Raw genomic sequence first — 24,774 nt, 5'->3', positions numbered from 1 at the left:
TTGTATACTTGTAATGGCTAATATCTGAAAAAGATACAAAAGACATTCTCAGGCGTTTTTCAGTCTGAATTACCAGAGTGATTACCACGTGCTAATCACCATGTGGCTATAAGAGGCATCACAAGATGTCAGGATCCCTGAGATTGTGGTGGGTGTGATCAACCCCTGCAATTGAGAAAGAGGCCTTGTTTAAGGCAAGAGATACACTTAAATTCCCAAAGGAAGTCCAAGACAAAATAACACCAGCAGGAGCAGCAGCATACATTTTATATGCTCAAATTATCTCTGCACTTGAGAGAAGCATCCAGGGACTTGGGTCTCTATCATGCCCATAACAGCAAAATGTTATTCACATAAAGAAACAACTTCAAGAGCTGAGTGAGATGATATAGTACTACAATGATCACTACAAACTATTGTACTAGGCAATAAACCATTGACAGGTCCAGCTTTCAGAGAACCAGAAGTCTGATAATTTCATTTTAATTTGAAAAGTTTGCCTTGCATGTTTGTCTTCCGCTCTGTTGTTAACACTGTAAATAAGCTTATCTGTGTCACTCTGAAGTTCTGCACCTTTACCTCTTAAGAATGTACTGTAGAAATGATGCATTCTGGGCTTTCAACTATGACCCTGGAATAACAGAAAGGCTGAATGTAACCTATACCAAACGTTTTAAATTTAGTTTCCACATATCATAGGGCTGAATGCATCTCCCAGAGTATTAAGTTGGAGCATTGAACACATATTTTTGATAGCGGAGAGTGTGTGTGTCTTAAGGGCTAATGGGAAGCATAAAAATTATACTTTATTAACATTAATGAGCTGAAACCTTTGCATATAGTGCACCACTAACATAAGATATTAAACGGTGGCTACTGTTGAGTAGACTTAGAAAGTTTTCCTTTTGTGACACATAAGACGTTTCTGTGTGGCTGAGAGAACTGAATGCATTTGGATGGTGTATAAGAGGGATAGACAACCAGAACAGCAGGCTCATTTTCTCCAATTTGGCAAAAAATTCAGTAATTCAAGAGCCTCAGTGCATATGACTATGGGACAGCCCTTAATAACATCAAACCATACTTTCTGTAACCCCTATTTTAAGAACAGTGCACATAATGATTTGTAATAGGATACATGCTCACTGCAGGATGTTCACAAACCTTTTGCATATTCTGTTTCCTCGCACTTTACGTGCATTTGTACCATGGTCGTCCTGACTTTCACTCCCAAACTTTCTCTCTCTCTGGAGGACACTAGGGGGAGTTATCCAGTGTTTCAAGATTACATATTGTTTGCCATTTAGATATGAGTTATTTGTTTTTGAGCTGTTAGACACTCATTTATGGAAAATAAGCAGGACTTTTTTTTTATTTGCAATTATATCATTGGGAGCCACAAATAAGTGCTTAAAGACTCCAGAGCCACAGGTTGCAGTGCCCTAGGCTATGGGTGGAGAGTTTTTTCAACAAAACTAGTGGAGCGTCCACATGCAAAATGCATTTTATCCACAGTATCAAAACAAAAAGCAGTCAAGTAGCACTGTAAAGACCAACAAAATAGTTTATTAGGTGAGTTTTTGTGAGACAGACCCACTTCTTCAGACCATAGCCATACTAGAACAGACTCAATATTTAAATATTGAGTCTGTTCTGGCATGGCTATGGTCTGAAGAAGTGAGTCCGTCCCATGAAAGCTCACCTAATAAATTATTTAGTCAGTCTTTAAAGTGCTACTTGACTGCTTTTTTGTTTTGATAGTATATAGACCAGCACGGCTCCCTCTCTGTTACTACCCACAGTATGTTGACAAAAGTCAGCACTTTCACCAACTTCTGCCTCTCCCAGATGAGGAAGAGCACCTTTGTTGACAGAATCTGTCCACCAAAAAGGTGTGTGGACACTCTAGGGGGGCCTTCTGACAACAGTCAGGGCTTTCAGTTCCCTGGGCAGTCCTGTTTGCTGGAGCTTCCAGTTGGCTGTTCTGTCAAGAGAGGGCCAAGCAGTCCAGCTGCTCTGTTGACAGAGTAGATTGCTCTTTTGATCCACTTTAGTGTACAGCCACAATCTGTTGGAAGATGTTTTGTTGGTGTCTGTTGACAGTTGCTTTGAGTGTAACCATAGCCCTGGCATATATATTGGAAACAGCTTATAGTTTATGCATGGGGAAAAATAATTCCTATATATGTAAAAAATTGAAGACTCGTGAAAAATTGTGAGATGAAAGTCAAAACATAAGTCATCATTCAACATACAAACTTAAAGTGGGTCTGAAATTGACTGCCATATTCTAATGTGTACAGGATGCCACCCCCTGTGGAAAGATAGCTTGTGTTCAAATGGAAAAATCCACTAGAGGGCTCCTAATGTCCCCAAGATCAAAACATTGTGTGGTTTAATTCAGTGCATTTTCTGAAATACTATGTCATATTTCTACTGCCAGTTATAGTTAAAAGAAAAGATTACTAACAGAGGTGGGAAACAGTTGGGGATAATTCTTGAGTCTAATATGCTTTCACCTTCCTCTCACCAGTATATCATATTTGTCAGTAACTTTGATTAATTATAGGAAACGTTTTTATTCTCCAGGGTCTGGTCTTTTTTTCCTTTCCTTTTTTTTAATTGAAAAACTACATTATTTGGGGTTTCAAAACTTGGCACTTGTAGATAGGTTTAAAATGGTGGAAAGACACAGCAATACTATGAAGATCTGCTAAGAGAATTAAAAAGGAAACAAACTTTTAGTATGATTTATCCTGGCAACTGTCCAAACTCTGGGCTTTTGCAGATTGCTGGTTGGTTATAAACAGAGGCCACTTCCTTAGCAGCAAAAGACATATCAGCACTATTGTGCATTTCCTGGGGATGGGCTCTTGGTTATTTCAATCCTGTGTATAGAAGTTTGAGGCTGCAAAAGTGTTGCCTGCATAGATCTGCCTGATTTAAAACCAAAACACCACTGGAACACTAGGGAATTCTTCCATGCGTATATAACTCAAAAGAAACAAATCAGGGTATTTTTTTTCCCCTCCCCTGCCTCTGGGAACTCTGTCAGCTCCATTGTTTCAAGGGAGAAGGGGAGCTTTAGTGAAGTTTGCCTCTGAGGGCTCTTCTACAGCTGCAGATGACTTACTCTAGGAGAGCTCTTTCAATGAGATTTAAAAAGGCATGATCACCTGCCTTTTTAGAAAAATAACCATTTGCAAAAACACTTTAAACTGTTGATATCGAATAGCATAGCTTTTCTTCCTTTCCCATTTTTACAATATGGGAGAAGCAGCCGGCCTGTGGGCAACTATGGAGTAACGAACAAGCTCCAAGTATCAGAGGGGTAGATGTGTTAGCCTGTGTCTGCAAAAAAACAGGAAGTAGTCCTATGGCACCTTAGCCACTACCAGAGTTTTTTGGAACATAAGCTTTCCATTCACCTAGTTGTAGCATGTACATGTTGAATAGGACCACAGGAAGAAATGGCCCCTTTTGGGATCCAGGAATAAACATCGCTCCTCATTTGGGCCATCTCTCTAAGGACAATATATAAAGCTCCTCTATGGAAGGAGATATCCAAAAGACACCATGCATCAGGAAAGCACAATCAATTTCAGAATTTTCAAACACACAGGTTGTAACTGCAGGAGTTGCAATCTCTAAAAGGTGCAGTATATGCTCCTAAACCTGAACAGCCATTTCTGCTGAACAGTACAAAGAAGCAGGTTTGTTTGTGGTAAGTAGTGGTGCCTGTCCCATGCATAGCTTGGGCTCAGATAAGCACTAGGAGTGCAATTTCTCTATAGCTCCCATGGAGAGGGTACCATGTACACATCCCTCACTTTGGTGCCTGTGCAGGAGTGACGTACATTATGGCTTTTCCTGGGCATGGTGAGGGAAAGGGGGAAGTGTCATTTTCAACACACTGATATGAAAAAGAACTTTTTACAGTAACATTTTTGAAGCATTTTCATAAACATAACTCTCTACATTCAGAGAGGCTTAAGAGAAGCAGCAACTAGAGTGATGTGTGGAAACCTCATTTTAAGGCCAGAAACTATCATCCTGGCCATCTAATCTGGCCACAAGCGTAACACAGAACCACACACTTCTTGAATCACTTTTGTAGTTCTTTCCTGAACCTTAGTTTTTCCCAACATCCTTTCTGAAACAGATACCAGGATTGGACACAGGAAATTTAGTTACCAACTCAAAATGCAAGTTCACATTAATTCCAAGGCTTGGTAAGATTAACTTTTGCCTGCAAGCTGCCATGGGGCCAGATTCTAGTAAACTTTTGCCAATATAGAGAGTTTCCAACTGAAATTCCATAGAATTTGCACATTGCAACATTTTAAAGATAAAATCAAGTAAAACTGAATTTGGTCTACATTTGCTTTTAGCTTTGTTTTGTTTTAGTAGGTGTGTTCAACTGCAAAAGAGAAAGCAGACATTTGGACGACAGAATTTGTGCAAACTGATGGACTGGAACCAAAAACTATTAAACTATTTGCAGGAATCTCTGGAGTCCCTAGTTTTCACACAGAATTGTCTCAGACATTGTTTTAAGATAATATTGTATGCAAAGGGATAAAGGGAAAGGAGAGACACGACTGAAGCTTTCAATCAGAATCAGAGGTTCTAAATGACTTAAGGAGTAAATCTTGTTCTCATGAAGACCTGCCAGCTAACCCTATGTTATGCATGTTATATGTTCTGGGATTGCTGAACAGTCAGTGGATTAGCACGAAAGGGTGAGTCCTTTTAGATGACTGCTAGAAAAGAGAATACAGCTTAAAAATTCTTTTGGCAATCTTGAGCTTTTAATATGTTAAAAATGCCTGAATCATCATTTACTCAACAAAGAACAGAAACAAGTTAACAAATTGCACTATACAATGTAGGTCTTCATTCCATGTAAACCAGGAGAAACTGATATTGATACTTCCCACCCACTGACTTTTCTTTTTTCTTTTAAAAGAGAAAATTAAAAGCAACACCTCACACCTAGAACGTATTGCCCAAAATAGATTAAAAAAAAATAAACAAAACCAGCAAAATGCAAACTGCTTCACAGATATTCCTGCTTGTATTTTGCCAGTGAACAATTTATTCTGTGAGCAACATTAATTCCAATGGGACTGGTTACTGAGTAAGATACTACATGGCATATGGAAGAGTGACAAAATCAGATCCACAGATACACCAGATTAGTTTTACACTACCTCATACTCTGTAGATCCCTGACCTGCTTTATATGGTAATAATGGAGAAGCCAGGGTGTGGTAATTAGTATCAAAGGGGTAGCTGTATTAGTCTGCATCAGCAAAAACAAGAAGTCTTGTGGCATCTTACAGATTAACAGATTTTTGGAGCATAAGCTTTCACGGGCAAAGACCTGTTTCAGCAATTGGGAACATGAGAGACTTGTGGGTTTAGGAGCAGTTTTTTTTAAACTCTTAAAATCTCAGTTTTTCTTAACAACACAGTTGCATACGTATAATTGCCATGCCAAGTGCATGAACAGTTAACTCCACTACTGAATTATGAAGAACATCAAACATGCTAAGGTACTTTTACTGGAAGCGCAGTTATTCAGTATTCTATTTAAAAAGCTCACTTCAGTAGTATTCCATGAAACTCTATAGGGCAGACTGTTGCAGGACTGAACTTTATTTGAGCTGCTGAAGTTTCTTTGAATTAATAGTTTCCATACTCCACACTTCACGTACATGAGATCAGAATACATGCAGAAAATGCAAAGCAACTGATATATAACATAAATGAAACAATGGAGAGTCCTATGAATTGCTTCTTGGTACAAGATATAGGGTGGAGTCCTACTGAGCTTGTGTAATTCATCTGGAGAGCCAAAACCAGACACTTTTTGTTAACAAATAGGTCATACAGTAAGGAGACCATCTATTTAGTGAAATACAGCCATATAAACTATCAGGAAAAATGCATGTTTTAAAATACTTTTAAAATTGTTTCTGATCTTAAATCATTAGACAATACATGTGCACAAATGACAATAAATTAATTTTAATAGTAACTGAAAGGCTCTGCCCCATCTTTAAACAGCCAAGACCAGCATTCATATTTTTAATACTTTGTCCTCCCACAACTAAAGCAGAGCAGAGAGCTGCTATTCCTGATGGTGCTTAGGGGTTAGAATTCTTGTTTTAGTAAAAATACTAAACCCTAGAGTATATCTCCTTGCTAGTACAATAAAAAGTACATGGTTTTCAAAGAGTCTCGTTTAAAATGTATTTGCATGTAATTTTAAAACCAACTGAAATATTCTGCTGGGGAAAAGTCCTGCTTCCTCCTCTGAGAGGCCATGTCTACACTACAGCGATCTTTTGAAAGATGATCTTCTGGAAAATTTTCTTTTGAAACCGCACATCCACACACAAAAAAGCAGACTGAAAATTTGATCCACTCTTTCAATAGAAAGCATCCACACAACTCCAACTCTTTCAGAAGAGCAGGCCCGGGATTGAAAAATCTGGTACCATGAAGACTGCTTTTTGGAAAAAGGGCCCCTTGAGCGTCTACACATGCTTTCTTTTGAAAGAAGGCACCCTTCCTGATCTGGGAGTAGAAGAGGGTTTCCGGAAGAGTCGCATTCTTTCCATTTCAGATGTAAAAAAAGAGCATTTTGTGTGTGGACACTCCATGTGTTCTTTTGAAAAAGGGCCTGATTTTCCAAAAGAACTTGCTAGTGTAGAAACGGCCAGAAGGTGCGAAGCTCTCTTGCACCAGGAGAGGGATCACTCAGTGATCACCTGTTCTGTTCACTCCCTCTGGGGCATCTGGAATTGGCCACTATTAGAAGACAGGATACTGGGACAGATGGACATTTGGTCTGACCCCGTATGGATGTTCTTATGTTTGCAATGCATCCTGCTAGTGGGGTCCCTGGGCAAGGCGGGGGCTGGGGTGAGGTGGTAACTTTGCCCCTGGAAGGGGCAGTGCACTGGAAGGGGAAGTGCTGAGGCAGCCAGCCCTCAGCACCCCGCAGATCATGCCCCCTCACCCCAGCCCTCAGTGCTGCCTGAATCACTCTCCATCATACTCCATCACACTCCGGCCGCAATTTAAAGGGACCAGGCCTCCAGCCACTGCCACTATTGCAATAGTTGAAGCAAGTGTTTATTGTTGGTGGTTTATTTCAGAACAATTTCACTCATCTTTAAAATACTGTCTTGGTTAATTTGCAGGGAGGATTAAAATTTTACTGAATATGGGAAAAAATGACCCCAAAGACATACATTGTACAGCTAATGTTTCCAGGGCCTAAGGCAAGTACAAAGGAAGTTAATGAAAATACTTACATTCACATCAGTAGTCTTTGGATAAGGTCCCCAAAATGAACATACTTTATTGTAAAAACAGAAGGATCATCCCTCTAGTGGTCTGATGGCTTGCCTCGTAACACTGTGCATTGGAAGGTGTGGGGAGCAGCGATGGGATGTAAAACTGATTCAAGCAATAGGGACAAATATCAGTTGTATGCTGTTTCTCCTTGTAAACATTTAATCTTTTGTTAGCATCACTTGCATGAAAACAAAACCTCTTTTTAGGCGTTCACCTGCTTCTCCTGTATATTCTTACTGAAGTTTTAATTCCTTGCTTCTGTGGTAACAATTACTTGCTGCAGAGATGTTTTTGGTATTTAAGGACTTCTCTGTTATAATTTGTCCCTTCTGTGGTGCACGTATAAAACAGGTCTAAGAAATGCACCGTTAATACAATACTGTTACAGAAATTGTAACATATTATTTCTTCTAAATTAAAAAATACAACAGTCACTAACCAGCTCAAAATGTATTAAAGTACACTTTTAAATTTTAAATAACTGCACTGATCAACTATATAGTATCAAATCACCAAAAAAAATATTTTGTAATGATAAAGATTTGCAGTGCATTACCCTCACTACAATTTTCACTGGTAGGTGAGTTTAATTTTGAGAAGTTCATTATAATCGTGTTTGCCCATGGTTACAGCTTTCTGAACAATTCTACTTTGGAGCTGAAAACTTTGTTTGGTTTGTTCCACGAAGTGATTTCTTTTTAAAGGTGGAGAAAAAATCCCTTCCCCTCAGCCATTTATTAGTTTTCGGGCAGTTAGGGGAAAAAAAGCACCCATCTTTTTTTTCCCACCAATAAAAATGTTTAAAATTAATGCAGATCCTCTTTACTTGTGAGCCTTTCAAATTTTGCATTGAGTTTGATTAGCCTATGCTCTATTCCAGCAGTTTTCAATCAGTGGGTGAGGAAGCCAAAGGTGGTCACAACTATTTTAAGGGGTTACCAGGAATGGCATTAAACTTTCTGCAGCCTGGGACCAAAGCCAAAACTCAAGTCCCACCTCCACCTTAGGGCTTTGGCTTTACCACTGAGAAGCAGGGCTCACGTTACAGAGGTACCCTGCATGGAGTTGAAGCCCTTGGGGCTTGGACTACACCGACCTGCCTACATGGCAGTGCTTAGGCAGTTTCACGCTTTGGTTCCTCCTTCTTGGGTGGTGTAGTAATTTTTGTTGTCAGAAGGGGGTCACAGTGCAATGAAGCTTGAAAACTGCTGCTCTATTACACTATCCAAGCTATGAATTAAAGTATTAAACATTGCTCATAGATCCTCACTGCCACTGCTAACCACCATCTCTCCAGACAAAAAGGGGCCATAATATTATCAGAACAGAACTGTTATATTTCATTATTACCTTATAATCTGACAAACTGACATTATTACATTCTACATTATCTAGCTTGACATAAATCCTACCTTCTGCAGAGTTGGGTCATGTATGTGGTAGGGAAAACTGCAAGAAAAACTGGAAGGCTGAAGAAAACGATGTTTATAATTCAATAGATAATATTCTTTCCTCTGAACTAGTACTAAACCAATGTATAAGCACAGTATTAGCCATTTGAGATACTGGGTTTCTGATGAGATGCAAAATTTGAGGCACCATAAACCCATACAGGGAGGCAGAGGACAGATCAGTGGTTTGGGACTCAAGAAAGAGAAGTTACTCACCTGTGTAGTAATGATGGTTCTTCGAGATGTGTCCCCATGGGTGCTCCACAGTAGGTGTCGGGCTCGCCCCAGCGCCTCAGATTGGAAAATTCCTAGCAGTCTCTGTCGGGTCGCGCATGCGCTGATGTGCGCCGGTCCTTTGCACGCCTTCTGTCACATGCGCGATCCGGTCCCCACCAGTTCCTTGACCAACTGCCCCGGATGCTTCTGAAAAACACAAAAACAGAGCTCTGAAGCAGGGAGGATGGGCGGGTAGTGGAACACCCACGGGGACACATCTAGAAGAACCATCGTTACTACACAGGTGAGTAACTTCTCTTTCTTCTTCGAGTGGTCCCTGTGGGTGCTCCACAGTAGGTGACTACCCAGCAGTGACCCCGATTAGGGAGGTGGGTGTCCACTTATGTGCAGCTTGCCCTTGATAGGACTGCTGTTGATAGGCATGTATCCTCATCGAACACCCGGTGCATGGCATAATGCTTGGCAAAGGTGTCGTAAGATGACCAAGTTGCCGCTCTGCAGATGTCTTTTAACGCGATGCCTTTGAAGAAGGCTGTCGACGTTGCCATCGCTCTGGTGGAGTGAGCCCTGGGCGGAACTAGCAGAGGGGTCTTCTTCAGCTCATAACACAGTCTTATGCAGGATACAATGTGATTTGAAATTCTTTGTGAGGAGAGGCCTTCCCCTTTCGACCTGGGTGCGAGAGACACCAGGAGTCTGTCCGTTTTCCAGAAGGGCTTAGTTCTGTCTATGTAAAAGGCCAACGCCCTCCTTATGTCTAGCAGGTGCAGCCGCGCCTCTTTGCTAGAGCTGTGAGGCTTAGGATAAAATGAGGGTAATACTATTGGTTCGTTAACGTGGAACTCTGAGGAAACCTTTGGAAGGAAAGCTGGGTGTAATCGTAAGATCACCACTTCTTTCGAGAATACTGTGCAGGGTGGCATTGCCATTATTGCTGCGAGTTCGCTCACCTTGCGGGCTGACGTGATGGCAAGAAGGAAGGTTGTTTTCAGGGTGAGCAGCCGGAGAGGTACCGTGGCCAATGGTTCAAAGGGTGGTCCCGACAGCGTGTGGAGGACCAAGTCCAAACTCCACGATGGTGATAGCGGTTTCCGAGGGGGGTACAAGTTTACCTGCCCCTTTAGGAACCGTGTGACCATAGGATGGGCGAATATGGTTGGCCCTTCCTCTTTATGTTGAAATGCTGATATAGCTGCAAGATGGACCTTTAGAGAGGATAGGGAGAGTCCGTCCTGTTTTAGCTCCAGCAGGTATTCTAGAATTGCAGTTATAGGGACACCCTGAGGAACCAACTGCTTGGAAGAGCACCAGGAGATGAATCGTTTCCGCTTTTGTGCGTAAGTCCTTCTGGTGGAAGTCCTTCGACTGGACTCCAAGACACGTTTCACTCCCTCCGAACATGTGCTCTCTAAGGTGCTGAGCCATGGATTAGCCACGCCTGTAGGCGGAGTCTTTGAGGATGTGGGTGCACTATGGACCCCTGAGCCTGTGTGAGACGGTCCGGCACTACCGGTAGGGGGAGTGGCAGGCGGCATGACATGTGCAGAAGCAGAGGAAACCATTGCTGTCGGTCCCAGGTTGAGATTATCAGTATTATGCGTGCTCTCTCTCTTTTGGCTTTCTCTAGAACCTTGTGAATGAGTGACGTGGGAGGGAACGCATAGAGTAGAGGGCCCTTCCACGGCACCGCGAAGGTGTCCCCCAAGGATCCCTGTCCTATGCCCACTCTGGAGCAGTACTGAGGGCATTGTTTGTTGTTGTAAGTGGCAAACAGGTCGATTTGGGGAACCCCCCATTTGTGAAAAACTTGTCAGAGCAGATCAGCACGGATCTGACACTCGTGCGTGAGTGCAAATCGCCTGCTTAGCTGGTCCGCCTTCATGTTGTGGACACCGGGTAGGTATGAGGCTTTTAGCGTTATATTGTTGACAACGCACTAGTTCCACAACCGGACCGCCTCTGCACAGAGCGCATGGGATCTGGCCCCTCCTTGCCGGTTGATATAAAACATGGTGGTAGTGGTGTTGGTATTTATCCCGACTACTTTGCCGTGCAGGTATTTCTGAAAGCATCTGCACGCGTTGAACACTGCTCTGACCTCTAGTATGTTTATGTGCAATGTTTTTTCCACGGGGGACCACAGCCCCTGAGTTACTTTGTTGCCTATGTGCGCTCCCCATCCTATGTGGGATGCGTCTGTTGTAAGGAAAATCGCGATTTGTGGTTGGTGGAAGGGCACCCCGACTAGTAAGTTCTTGGGATTTGCCCACCATGCCAGTGACCTGCGCACCTCCGCTGTGGGCGACACTGCCCTGTGGATGGTATGGACTATCAGTTTGTAAACACTCGCCAGCCAATGTTGTAGGCCCCGCATATGCACCCTGGCATTCTGTACTACGAACGTGGTGGATGCCATGTGCCCCAACAGTTGTACACATGTCAGGATTGGCACTGTAGGGCTGTACGTCATCACTTGTACCAGGGATCTGATGGTGTGGAAACGGGCCTCGGGCAGGTATACTCTTGATGTAGTAGAGTCTATGCATGCCCCTATGAACTCTATACTCTGCGCAGGCTCGGTCTTTGATTTCGAGAGGTTGATAACTAGGCCCAACAAGGCGAATGTGTTTGTAGTGACGTGTATCAAGCATAGGACCTCTGCCTTTGAGGCCCCTTTCAGTAGGCAGTCGTCCAGGTATGGAAAAATGAACACACCCTGTCTGTGTAGGTAAGCTGATACTACCGCCAGTGTTTTGGTGAACACTCTGGGTGCTGAGGAGAGACTGAATGGAAGAACTCTGTATTGGAAGTGCTCCCTGCCTACTGTGAAGCGGAGGAAATGTCTGTGTGCCAGGCGAATAATTATATGAAAATACACGTCCTGCAAGTCGAGGGCTGCAAACCAGTCTCCATTGTCCAATGCTGTAAGTATGGAGGCAATTGTAACCATCCTGAAACGCTGCTTGCGCACATGCCGGTTGAGGGCTCGTAGGTCCAGGATTGGCCTCCAGCCCCGTCTTCTTCTCTCTTAGGAAGTACCGTGAGTAGAACCCTTTCCCTTGGAACTGTTCCGGAACTCTCTCCACCACCCCTATGAATATGAGGTGGTCTACCTCCTGTTTTAACCTTGTCTTGTGGGAGGGGTCCCTGAAGGACTGGGTGGGCGGTTTTGGTGGAGGTAGTGATTGGAAGGGGATCATGTATCCCGTGGCTATAATCTCCAGAATCCATTTGTCTGTGGTGACGTTTTGCCATTGAGAGTAGAACAGTTTGAGCTGATGATGGAACATGTGCTGGGATTGGCATTGAGGGATGGTGTTGATACTGCAGTCCTCCACATACCTGTCAAACTTGCTGTCTCAGGGCTTGCCCCGAGGGTGCGTGACCCTGCTGGGGGCATCGTCTGGAGGCCCTATACTGTTGTTGCTGGTGGTGGTGCCCTTGGTCATAGCTCCATTGGTATTGTGTACGCTGAGGTTGATAAGCGTAGCGCCTTTGCTGGGGGTAAAACTTCTTCCTCCTGTATGGAGGGGTATATATGCCCAGGGTCTTAAGCATGGTTCTCGAGTCCTTGCTGGAGTGTAGGACCAAATCAGTTGAATCTGTGAATAACTTCTGTTTATCAAATGGAAGGTCTACAATTTTTGTTTGCAGATCTCTGGGAATGCTGGACGTCTGGAGCCACGATTCCCTACACATTACCACTGCTGTGGCTGTGGAGCATGCTGCTGTGTCTGCCACGTCCAGGGCAATCTGGACTCCTGTTCGTGAGGCCGCGTACCCTCTTGGACGATCGCTTTCAGCACAGGTTTCTTATCCTCTGGAAGGAAATCCATAAGGGAAGCCAGACTGGAATAACTGTCAAAGTTGTGGTTTGACAGGTGTGCTGCATAGTTTGCCATACTGAGTAGTAAGGTAGAGGAGGAATAGACCTTCCTACCAAACGTGTCCAATTTCCTCACGTCTTTTTCTGACCCTCCTGATTTATATTGGGGTGTCTCAGATCTCTGCTGTGATGATTTGACTACCAGGGAATTTGGTTGGGGGTGGCTAAACAGGAATGCCATGCCCTTGGCTGGAACAAAGTATTTCTTATCCACCCTCTTATTTGTGGGAGGGGTAGTGGCTGGAGTCTGCCATATGTTGGTGGCTGATTCCATAATCGCTTCATCTAGTGGGATAGCGATCTTAGATGAAGCCGGGGGTCTTAAATTTTTCAGGAGTTTATGATGTTTCCCCTGCACCTCTGCTACATGAATGTCCTGTGTTTGTGCTACTCTCTTGAATAGTTCTTGGAATTGCCTAAAGTTGTCCGGGGGCGGGGGGGAATATCCCCAGGGACAATCCCCTCACATGGGGAGGACGAAGAGGAGTCACTATGATATACCTCCCCTTATTCCTCCGATTCCTGGATTTGTTCATATGCTTGCCCTTTTGAGGATTCAGAGGGGAGGTCCAGGGCCTGTGGACCAACATCCGCCTGGGGAGGCTGTGTTCTTCTCACGGAGCGAGACTGAGTGAAGGGGTGTTGGCAAGGTGTGGGTGGGGATCTAACCCTGGACCTGGACCCCCTGTGCCGGTGTTCAGTATGGTAGGGACGGCCATAACAGCAAGGACAAGGGCCCGGTAATGGGGATCTAGACCATGATTGAAAAATGTACGCATGGGGTCTAGACGAGCATGACCTCCATGATGACGCAGAGAGAGGCGGAGATGCTCTGTGATAGTATTCATAGGGGTCCCTACTGGAGACTGGTGAAGGTTGTCTGAGCCAGGGGGATGGTGGTTGAAGGAACGGGGATGGAGGTCTGAAGCAAGCCATTGGAGTTGCTGCCCGATGTATTTCTGTGGGGGGGAGCTAGGCGATAACGGCAACGCGGTGGCCTCCGGGGATGGGCTGTGGTGCCATGTTTTGGCCTTTGCTTTTCCCCATCCTTGTGAAGCAGGCGCCGCCCCCTCCCGTGCCGGGGACCTCAGTGCTGTTGTGGGTGCCGTGCTTGGTGCCCCTGTGCACGGAGCCGCGCAGGTAGCTTCCTCCAGCACCGTTGGGTCCCGTGCCAGGCACCCCTGTTCTGGCGCCGTCAGTGCTGCAAGGCTCGGTGCTGTGGGAGTTAGTGCCACCAATCCCGGCGCCTGCGGCGCCAACTGCTTAATGGTTGGAAGCCCCGGCGCCGCTGTGTGCGCTACAGTCACCTCGCTTTGATCAGCCCACGGGTCAGAGCCCTGTGCTCCACTCGTCCCGCTCACAGGTGCTACCGGCAAGGATGGAGCTGGAGAAAGCTTCCTTTTCTTTTGTACAGAGGAGGTTAGGGAAGCCACCTTCCTCTTGTGCGACCCTGAGGGCCCCTCTTTATGGGGCTTCTCTGCTGGTTCAGGTTGGAGGGCCTTATCAAATAAAATCATTTTCAGCCTCATCTCCCTGTCCTTTCTGGCTCTGGCCGTGAGCTTGGAGCAGTGAGGACACTTTTGTGGAACGTGGGTCTCCCTGAGGCAACGGATGCACTCGCTATGCCCATCTGAGGCAGGCATGGCCTCGTGGCATGACGCACATTTCTTAAACCTCAGCGAGGACATCTCGGCCTGGGCGTTTAGTCTTTGAATGTTAACAGGGCACTTAACAGGTAATCAGTCCTGGAAAAAAGATAACGTTTGCGGCTTTTAGGATAGCAGACCGCTTAAGGAGGCCACCCCCGTTCTTCTCTTTCTCCCTTTTTTTTTTTTTTTTTTAAACTATATCTACATTCAACGAAAAACAACTTTAACAATGCTAACTAAACTATCAAAGTAATAACTATTAACAAGATTAACAAAATTAAGAGATAGTTTTATCTTTCTCAGGAGTTGGAGCCGGACTGGAATCCGTCTGCAGCCGTTGGCGGTTGAGAAGGAACTGGCGGGGACCGGATCGCACATGTGACCGAAGGTGCGCGAAGGATCGGCGCATGCGCGACCTGATGGAGACTACTAGGAATTTTCCAATCTGTGGCACCGGGGTGAGCCTGACACCTAGTGTGGAGCACCCACGGGGACCACTCGAAGAAGAAACATGAGCTCCACCTCAGCCACTGACCTGCTCGGTGAAACTGGGTAAGTCACTTTACCTCCCTCTGTATCAGTTTCCTTATCTGCAAAAGGGGAATAACGATTGCTATATTCCCTAAAGAACTTTGTGATCTATAGATTAAAAGCACTATATAAAAATGAGGTACTAGTTCATAAGCTCTTTAATAAATAAATGAAGTAAATTGTCCTGGCCAAAATGCAACCTACAGTCTATGTACTAAAGTCTCCCCCCATTTTCATTTGGACACGAGCCTTTTCTACACCTTATGTGCTGTTAAAAAGCTGCAAATTTTCATCCCAGAGGTGGCTACACTGCAGCAACTGTTGAAATTATTCCCTCTATAGATGCAGTAAGTTTGTGATCCTTATGCATGAAAGGAGTATTATTAACACAAGTCACTTGCAGTCACATTTGCAGGAATAAAGGAGTTAACAATAAAGCAGAACTTTTCAGTGTGCATGTGACTCCACCCAAGACTTATGGGAGTTACCACAGCACACAGAGAAAAAACTGTACATAATAATGACTGTACTGGAGTGAGATATAAACTAACTCCCAGCCAAAAAGAATAATGAGAAACAGAGTGCTGTTGACATCACAAACCACAAACAGCATTCATTCCATATAGGCTACTTCTGTTTTCAACTTTCTTAATACAGTGTCCAAGCGTCTCTAAAACTTCAGAATGTTTTAATTTTAAACAATCGCACTACTAGAATTACTGATAACTCAAAATACTAAAATTAAAATAAAACCAGATATAAAAGTAAAACTAACTGCATCAGTAAGTTGTTTTAACTGATTAAGATCATTTTAGAAATAATGTATTGTGTCCTGTGTTTAAAAAGTGAGTTTGCTAAGTCAAAGTTCACTCATCTCTACATTTATTACATTCAACAAGCTATGTCAAGGTTTGCAGGTCAAGTATTCAAATGTTAGAAAGTGACAGAATCTTGCTCCAGGGTCTTAAACTGGGCACCAAGAAAATATAGAACAGTTAATGACCACGTGTGAAAATTTTGATATTTGTGATTTACTTAGCATCACACAGGAACTCTGTGGCTAAGGTGGGGATAACATACTATTCTCCAAATCAAAATTTAAATGCCTTAACCATAAGACTCTGTTTTCTGATCCTGCAATCCTCTGCCTCATTATTGTATACCTTCCAGATACTGCAAGAAGTGACGCAGAGGTCCTACAGATAGCAGCCTCTTTTACTGCACAGCTCAGACTCATCTCCAATACAAGTCCACCCTGTGCACTGAGTGAGACAGGGGACTCAGGGAAAAACAGCACGTCATCACATAATTAAAAATTGTAGGAAGAGACAGGGAGACGGACACAAATTAAGGCTCCACTGGTAATCTTCATTCTAGCATTTCCTAACTTTTGAGTGCTTGACTTTGCAACCTTCAGTGTTAAGACAGTATGATCTGTTTAATATCCTAGATTTTTAAAAATGCAGACTAAAAATAGAAATTCCAAAATCATGTGGCATTACATTAACCCCTATATGATTTATCAACAGGATTGGAACCTTAAGATCCATAACACAGACCCCTGACTTGAGCAGACTAACCAATAGCAGAAGGAGACTGTCATCTTCTATGTGGATCAGTATTAGAGGAATATCAGACCAGCACTTTGCTAGTGGGTTTTGTAGAGTTGCTGACAGCAGAACAGTGAAACTTCAATGCTAATAACCAGCACTTATAGAACACTTTTTAATCAGTCGATCTTAAAGTTCTTTACAAAGAAGGAAATCTCGAGTTCCATTTCAAATTCTCAAGGGGAATGTATTCTTGGGGCCCGAGGATTAGAGTTGGAAGAGACCTCTGGAGGTTATCTACTCCAACCCCCTGATCAAAGCAGGACCAATTCAAACTAAATTGTTCTAGCCAGGGCTTCATCAAGCCTTGCTTTAAAAAAACCTGAAGGATAGTGAGTCTACCATCTCTCTAGACTGCCTATTCCAGTGCTTCACCAAACTCCTAGTGACAGTTTTTCCCAATATCCAGCCTACACCCACCCCCCACTGCAATTTGAGACCACTGCTTCTTGTTCCCTCATCTACCACGACTGAGAATAGCCTAGCTCATTACCATTTGGAAACCCTCTTCATTACATGCTGGTATCAAATCCTGCCTCATTCTTCCCTTCAGAAGACTAAATAAGCCCAGTTCCCTCAGTCTCTGCTCATAAGTTATGTGCCCCAGCCCCCTAATTATTTTCGTTACCCTCCACTGGATCTCCAGTTTATGCACATCATTTCTGTAGTGGGAGGCAGGAGGAGAACTGGGCACAAAAGGCCAAATGTAGTACATGGGATTCTTACCACCTTAAGTTTAGGACTCTGCATTTGTCTTTGTTGAAACTCAGAGTTCTTTTGGCACAATCCTCCATTTGTCTAGGTCATTCTAGACCATATCCCTCCCCTCCCCTTCTAGTTTCCCCAAACTTGACCCTTTCGGATCCCTGACACACTTTAGTTACTGTCTCTAATTAGGACCCTACCAATTTCATGTCACTGAAAATTATATTATAAACTCTGACATAAGCCCTTCCCTTGCAATTTGATCTTCCCTCACCTGCTGGGAAGGCCCTGTCAGGAAGGCTCCTAGCTGCAAGTCCTAACCAGGCTTGGGAGGGACAGGGCATGTCCTTCCCTTGCATGGCAGCTCTTGGAGTAGGGTCAAGACCAAACCCACCTCCAAGTGCCACCAGAGTGCAGGACAGTTCTTGGCAGTCCTGAAGCTCCCTGCAGCTGGAGACTTACAGACATAGATCTGATCAACCACTGCTGCTTGCTTTAGTTCATTAGTCTTTATCATGACATGGGACTCCATTATTGTTCCTAAAAATCGACTGTGAATTTGGTATGGACTTGTCTATAATTTTTTGGCTTCTTGTCCCCGTCTCCTTGCTTAGACGTTCCCCCATCAGGGTTGATTTAAAAAAAAAAAAAATCATAAAATCTTTGATTTTTTAAAAATATCAGTACTAAATTTCTCATTTAAAAATAGCAGTTAGAATTGTGTGTCAACACAAGCACGCTACACACATCCACAGTCTCATAAAAATGAATTAAACGGCTCCAGCCTGTCCAGCCTCACTAGTAGCTCTTGCTTCTTCAAAGTTCTGGGCTTTAAAGTTCTGCTTCTCAGCAGACTAAAAAGAAAGACAGGCTGGACAGGGTTGGTTTTGTTCTGTACTTATATGATGGTGGACCTTGAGCAAACCAGGCAGAGAAGCTAGTTAAGACACTGTGTTAAAAACAGACACAATATATAGGAAAGGACAGAGGAAACATAGAAAGGAACAACAGAGTGGATTAGAAAGAAAATGGGAAGATATTATTCAGCACATACAGAAACTTTCTATATTCCTCCACACTCTCACCCCAGAAAAGCTATAATGGCTTCTGAGCATGAGATACACCGTATTTGGGAATATTTTTTGGAAGAAATTGGTTCCCTGGGTAAAAAAAGAAAAGATGTCAAATGTAAGCAGTGCAAGAAGACCCAGTGCCTAGTTTCAAGAATGAAACACTGCGAGGAAAACTGCTTACTGGGAGAACATGATGTGGATAAACAAGTAGTTTTGGCTGAATGGATCAACAAGTTAGTAACTTGAAGTAGTTCACTCAGCAATGCATCATTCTTAAGACTCTCTGTATGCCTTTTAATATATGTGTGATTTCACAAGTGAATTCCCAAGCTGTTTGCTGTAGTGGATGGTGCTAGCAAAACAGTTTTGTTAGCTAGTCCTTATGGCTTAATTAGTTATCTAGGTTTAGAATCTGTCACTCAAGTACACAATTCAGAAAGCCTCAGTAAGAGAAAGCTAGAGTTCCCACTGTTATTTTCTTATTTTATATTACATAACATATACTCCTCCTTTTGGGGCATCATGGCCACAGACCATAATGGCGATGCCTTAAGTCTGTTCCCTATTCTACTTCACCATAACTCAGCTCTTCCAAGGGAACCCCTATCTACATTTGTTTTCTCAAAAAACAGGAGTGTCAGTGAGTTCAATGGGGCTTACTCCAAAATTAAGCACACCCACCACAGTCAGACCTAGCTTCGTTGGTTACTTGATTTAAATCAGTGATTTTAAATTGATTGAGTGAAATCAATCCACCCTGTTCCCTGTACCTTCCTCTCGGTTCCTCATCTGGTCTCTGTCTCCCTTATCCTTGCACTGTCTCCCAGTCTGTCTGATCTCCTTTGTCATAGCCAGGTTGGTCCCGGGATATTAAAGAGATAAGCCAGGTGAGGTAATATATTTTACTGGATCAACTTCTGTTGGTAAGAGATACAAACTCTGTATAATCTGAAAGCTTCTCTCTCTCACCAACAGAAGTTGGTGTAATAAAACATATTACCTCACCCACCTGGTCTCTGGATTCCTAATGCTATTTATGCTTGTGCCCTCAACTCCTTCAGCTCTTTGTCCAGCCAGTCCCAATTATTCCCATGCATGTCACCTCCCTGTCAGTTATACCTCTGCTATCACGAGCCCATTTTCTCCACATACTGTGTCCTAGTTACTCTCTTTGTCCAGCTAGTTAGTTTTCTTCAGCACCTTGTCCAGTCTGGGATCCCACCCATGTAGATGTCAATCACCTATACCTGACACAAAGACTGACAGACAATTTTCTCATCCCTGCTCCAAACCACAAGGACAAAAGGTCTCAAGATTGTTTTAACCTTTACAAAACAGATTTTCTCCTAACATAATACTTGGAAATAGCTGACCCATTTTGACTGAATTTTTTAAAAAATTAGTAAATCAAAACCAAAATAAAACCATGAAGCAGACATCTGGCACAGAACAGTTCAGCCCAAAAAGTTTTTGCAAATTTATAAATAACTGAAAATGAGGTATTACAATGAGAAGCATCTGGCAACTTAAGATGGTGGGCCTACCACATATAATTATAATGAAATTCTTTACAATGATCATGTTTTTGTTTTCTAAACAAGTATAACTTTAAGCTTGGAAACACTTATAGATGCGATTAAAGTAATTTGAAAACCAGTGTGTCATATCAATAGTCTCACACCATTTCATATCCCCCTTCCCCAAGTTTCTTCTGTATGAGGTCTGATCTGGATCAGGTTCTGGTGGTTGGGGTGAGCACACATTTTATGTTGGGTCCGCCTTTTCAGCCCTGCAATTAGCTGGGCCCCTGCTAACCTGGGGGAGGACTACAAGAAAAGGTGTGGGGCATCAAGGAGGAGGTTGGATGCTCAGGTACGGTGTACTGGGGGGCTCCAAGGAGTGCCACAAAGCAGGGAGGAGTACTTGGGGGAGGACCCCAGCAGACTATGTGAGGGACTCAAGGGGATTCAGAGCTGCACTGGTCTGACAAATGAGGATTGCTCCAGGGTTAAGGCAGACCTACACCCCCAGAGGCAGCACTGACTCCACATTAGCACCTGGGGGGAGACTCAGGGCAGGGCATAGTATGCACAGTCTGCAGTGACCCATGCATCTGTCTTTCCAAGCTGGGAACTCACTGGCTTTGCCCTGCTGCCTGACTCCAGGCCTCAGAACATTCTGATTGGCCCAGCAATGGGGTGAGGAAAGGGCATTCCCTTAGTGATGGCACTAGCAGAGGCAGCAGGGAAGGAAGTAGAGGGCTAGGGAGGCAGAAGCTAGGGGGGCAGGGGAGCTGATTGCAGTGCACTCCCCTCTTAAAAAATGTCAAGCCTCCAGGGGGGGCATGCCCCCACTTTGCACAGCCCTGATGTGATGTAGATAAGGGAATTCCTAGTTTAAGAAGTCTGCCAGGCTCAGGAAGGAGCTAGAGGGCTGAGCACCTCTGAGGCTTCAGAAAAGATGGTTACTAATCACCCGCAACTGCTCCTCAAGCCGTGTTTCTCGTATCTATTCTATGTAAGTGCTGCATGTACTGGTGACAGATTTTTTTTCCTCCCAGTGGCATCTGAAGGATTGGGTCTACCGCTGCTGCACTCATGTCCCAGGATAAGGGGCCACCACACCTGTGTTCAGTTCCTTCTGACCATCAACTCTGAAAGAAGGCAAGTCATGGAATGGAGAGGGGCACCACATCTTAAAGGGCAATAGTTACAGTAGATCAGTCACCTTCTTGTCTTCAAGTGTTTTATCAAATCTATTCCATGTGAAGTTAATCACCAGCAGTTCCCTTGTTAGTGGGCTAGGAGTTGGTAGGTATGTCACTCACAATACAGCTCTCCTAGAACTGGTGTCATCCACACCTTGATCCGTATTGTGGCTATAGGTCCAAGGACCACAATGTGTCAAGTCTTTTAAGATCATGCAGCTTCATGTCTCTCTGGTCCACCAGTAATGAGGATCCTTCAGAGAGAAGGTCCTGCACCAGGTGCTATACTTCCTAAGACAGACCTGACAACTGGAGCCATAAGCATCTCCTCATGGAGACTGCTGACACCATAAACCTACTAGCTGAGTCCACCACTTGCAAAGTGGCTGGGAGGGAGGTTCCAGTCTCTGACCTTTCTTCCTCCCCCCACCTTGAGATAGTGAATCAAACTGAGCTCCAGAGTTCCAGATGTTAGGAAAAAACAAAAACACCCAAAAAGGTACTCCCTTCTTTTCATGTGCCCCTGTATTTATACTAAAATACAGTTTGGGAGCCCAATTTAAAAGTCTACTTAAGCCAAGCCTTAGAAAAAAATCATATTAAAATTAGGCAAAATGTTCAGAAGTTCACTTAGACAGATAATCCACAAGGACTAATATAAAAACTATGACTAACGGAGTATATAGAAGACACCACATCTAATGAGAATGGTGTCACTAGCACTGCTGCAGTGTAATTTTAGATAGAAGGAACAAGCCCAACACTTAGTATCTTCAGCTCCACCCTTAGGGACACTTCTGCATGCTAGAACAAGTGTTTGTCTGTCTTTAACTGGAACTATTCCAAAGATTCTGCACACACGTGCACTGCCAAGGCTTGTTCTGCATGCACCTCATCTCGGATAACCACATAAACTGGTAAATCAATACAAGAGATTATGTCTGTCAACCCCCTCCCTCCATGGTTTATGAATATGCATGACTCAAAGATGCTTTATTAAGAATAGGTCATGTAAACATACCATTTTTAAAATTACAGTCTACTGAATCTGTATGTCCTACTTTTGTACATGTATCAGTCTTGTATGTGAAGCCACATGTATGATGTGTGAAACTGGTTTTAATTTTAAATATGCTAATGAAGGACACCAGCAATACTTTAGGCTCTTCAGGACTCAGTACTGAAATGAACAAGCAGGGAATAATTTTATTTTTCCCCTAAGCTCAAAGTGTGCTTAATCATAGGAAGACATAGTACCACGCCACCTGCTACTAGAATCCATCTTGAGTCTGATATTTTTCCACGGGGATGGAAAGACTGGAAAAAAAAAAGAAGGCCCCATTAAGGACCATTTAAGAAATGGAAAAACCAGGTCTCTATCTTGGATGGCTTTTGAAATTGCCTCCCACTCTAAGATGGCAACAAGAAGAACCTGGAATCAAAAAAATTTCAGCAAAGGCAAAGCTGTTGGACCTAGGTCAGAAAAAAGAGCAAGTCTAATTGTTTAGAGGTTTTAGATTAGAATTAGCTAGCATATTTTATTTTAGTTTAGTAATTTACTTTGTCTATTTACCATCACTTTAGTGTTTTTATTAAATCCTACTTTTTATGCTTATGTTTATTATGAAGCCCATTGTACACAATGGTTATGGAGGTGGGAAGGGGGCAGAGTAACCCATGTGCATGTTTCTCCTTCATAAGGGGGAGGACTATATAAAAGCTCTCTCTGCACAAAAGTTTTATATGGAATAGCAGAGTTATTCAGTGTTTTGGTCCCGTTGAGGGAGGGGGTGTTGGATTCCTGGGTGCTGCCAAAACAGGCCTATGAGCCAAGCTCTCTCAAAACTGAGCAAGCTCAGCACTGTGTTGCTCTGGGGGGGGGGGGGGGGGGGGAGCCCCAGAGGGCAGGAGGGTGGGCTCAGTGCCTTAATTGGCAAGTGGGGCAATAATCCCTCAAGGGACTTCTGTGATCCAACCCATCACAATGTACATGCCTGCTACCTGAACAGTGACTAAAACACAGTGTGGAAAGATGAGTCTCTCACATAGCAGTCTTCTTATAGGCATTTCTATGGCTTCGGCATGCACATGAACTGGCAGCGTGCGATATTAAAGATCGTATTTTTTGCAGTAACAATAATGAGAACTACTTGTATCCCCATCAATCCCCCCCACCCAATCTAACATCCAATGTTCACCCTGGACTAGACTTAATTTCTGCTCCTAATAACCATTTTCCAACTATAAATGAATTGTAGTTCCTTCAGAACATGCAGTGTGGTATGCCACTATTGCTGTATACAACGGGCAAGTACTTAAGTCTGCAACTGTGAAGAGCATGTGACTGTCATTGAGAGAGAGCTGCTGTGAAGACAGCAATGGTTACTACAGTCATTTTTATTATATATATATTATATATAAAATAAAATCTGGAGAAGTTTCATTATACAGTAAATTGTCTTAACCAGCATTCGATCATCCACCATTCTCAAATAACTGACTAACTGTAAGACAAAGTGGTGAAATAAAGTTTAAGTTTTAGTTGTTTCATAAGCACAGTACATGTATAGTGAAAAGTCAAAATAAATGTTTTTTTTTAAACTTAAAAAGCAAGTAAGGTTTAGTTACATCTTCCATAAGCACAGTACAAAGTAAATAAAATAAAGAAAGTTAATATAGTATAAGTTTACAGTATACAATACTACACTGTTGGTAAATAAAGTACTTTACATAAATTTGTTTAATATCTAATCTCATTTTTCTTTAATGCTGTGCATTGCTCGATATACCTCTGTTATCCAGAATATTTGAACACAGGGCACATGTGTGGTCCTGGGCTGCTGGCTATGAAAGACTTCACTATAATTTCTTCTAGGAGAAATCCTTGTGACTAGCATTAGAACCAATGACTGAAAAGTCCATGGAAAAAAAAGTTACATTTTATTACCAGAGAGGTACCCTGTTAGTCTGTAGCTTTGAGAACAACAAGAAGTCTTGTGGCACCTTACAGACTAACCAAAATACGTTAGTCTATAAGACTTCTTAAATTTTATTGTAATCTTTAATGGGGGGGGATTTGTTTTAGGGGTTGCTATTTGCTCATGACTGAAGTCAGAAGTAAGTTACTGTAATTTTATTGGCCATGGCGCAATCTTAGCTGCTCTGTGTATTATTTGCAAGCAATATTAAAAGCATGTTGTGATTGGACTTGCTACTCTATGGGACTTAACAGAAAGCACCAGCATGATACACAGACATCTTTTCTGAGGGAGGAACTATTTGTCAAGTCAGTCTCTTCACACCACCTCCTTCCCAGCCCATCAAATAAAAGTCAAACCATGCCCCAACTCTGTGGGCAAAGATGGTGGAGGGGTTACACATAACCTGAAATATTACAAATTACTGGGGCATTTAGTGAATATTTTGTAAAACATTTCTCTCCGTTCAGAATTTTATGAAATTAAAAACAGGCACTTGTAAGAAAGGATACACATTATTTCTCCCTCTATTTAGAGGTGGTTATGCAATTTTCACTAGAAACATTGTGACCAAAA

At 43.1% G+C, this 24,774-nt stretch overlaps 1 protein-coding gene across 9 annotated transcripts in view; it reads right to left on the bottom strand.

The window, feature by feature from the left end:
• The window catches only part of LOC142024640 (uncharacterized), a 105,559-nt gene that overhangs the window by 66,675 nt on the left and 14,110 nt on the right, over positions 1-24,774 (bottom strand). For 5 of the 9 annotated variants that reach the window (XM_075016783.1, XM_075016826.1, XM_075016801.1 and 2 more), the window contains 2 exons: positions 7,329-14,690; positions 4,801-5,850 (listed from right to left, as the gene is read on the bottom strand). In XM_075016783.1, the coding sequence (XP_074872884.1) occupies positions 10,880-12,349 (1,470 nt within the window). In that variant the 5' untranslated portion in view covers positions 12,350-14,690 and the 3' untranslated portion in view covers positions 4,801-5,850; positions 7,329-10,879. Of the gene's footprint in view, positions 1-4,800; positions 14,691-24,774 lie in introns of those variants that run through there. The other 4 variants (XM_075016822.1, XR_012648505.1, XM_075016792.1 and 1 more) reach the window with 4 other exon arrangements.

This window comes from Carettochelys insculpta, chromosome 1 (genome assembly GCF_033958435.1).
Source record: "Carettochelys insculpta isolate YL-2023 chromosome 1, ASM3395843v1, whole genome shotgun sequence".
Taxonomy (NCBI): domain Eukaryota; kingdom Metazoa; phylum Chordata; order Testudines; family Carettochelyidae; genus Carettochelys; species Carettochelys insculpta.
Note: the sequence above shows the minus strand (reverse complement) of the source record. Positions and strands in the feature narration are given on the sequence as shown.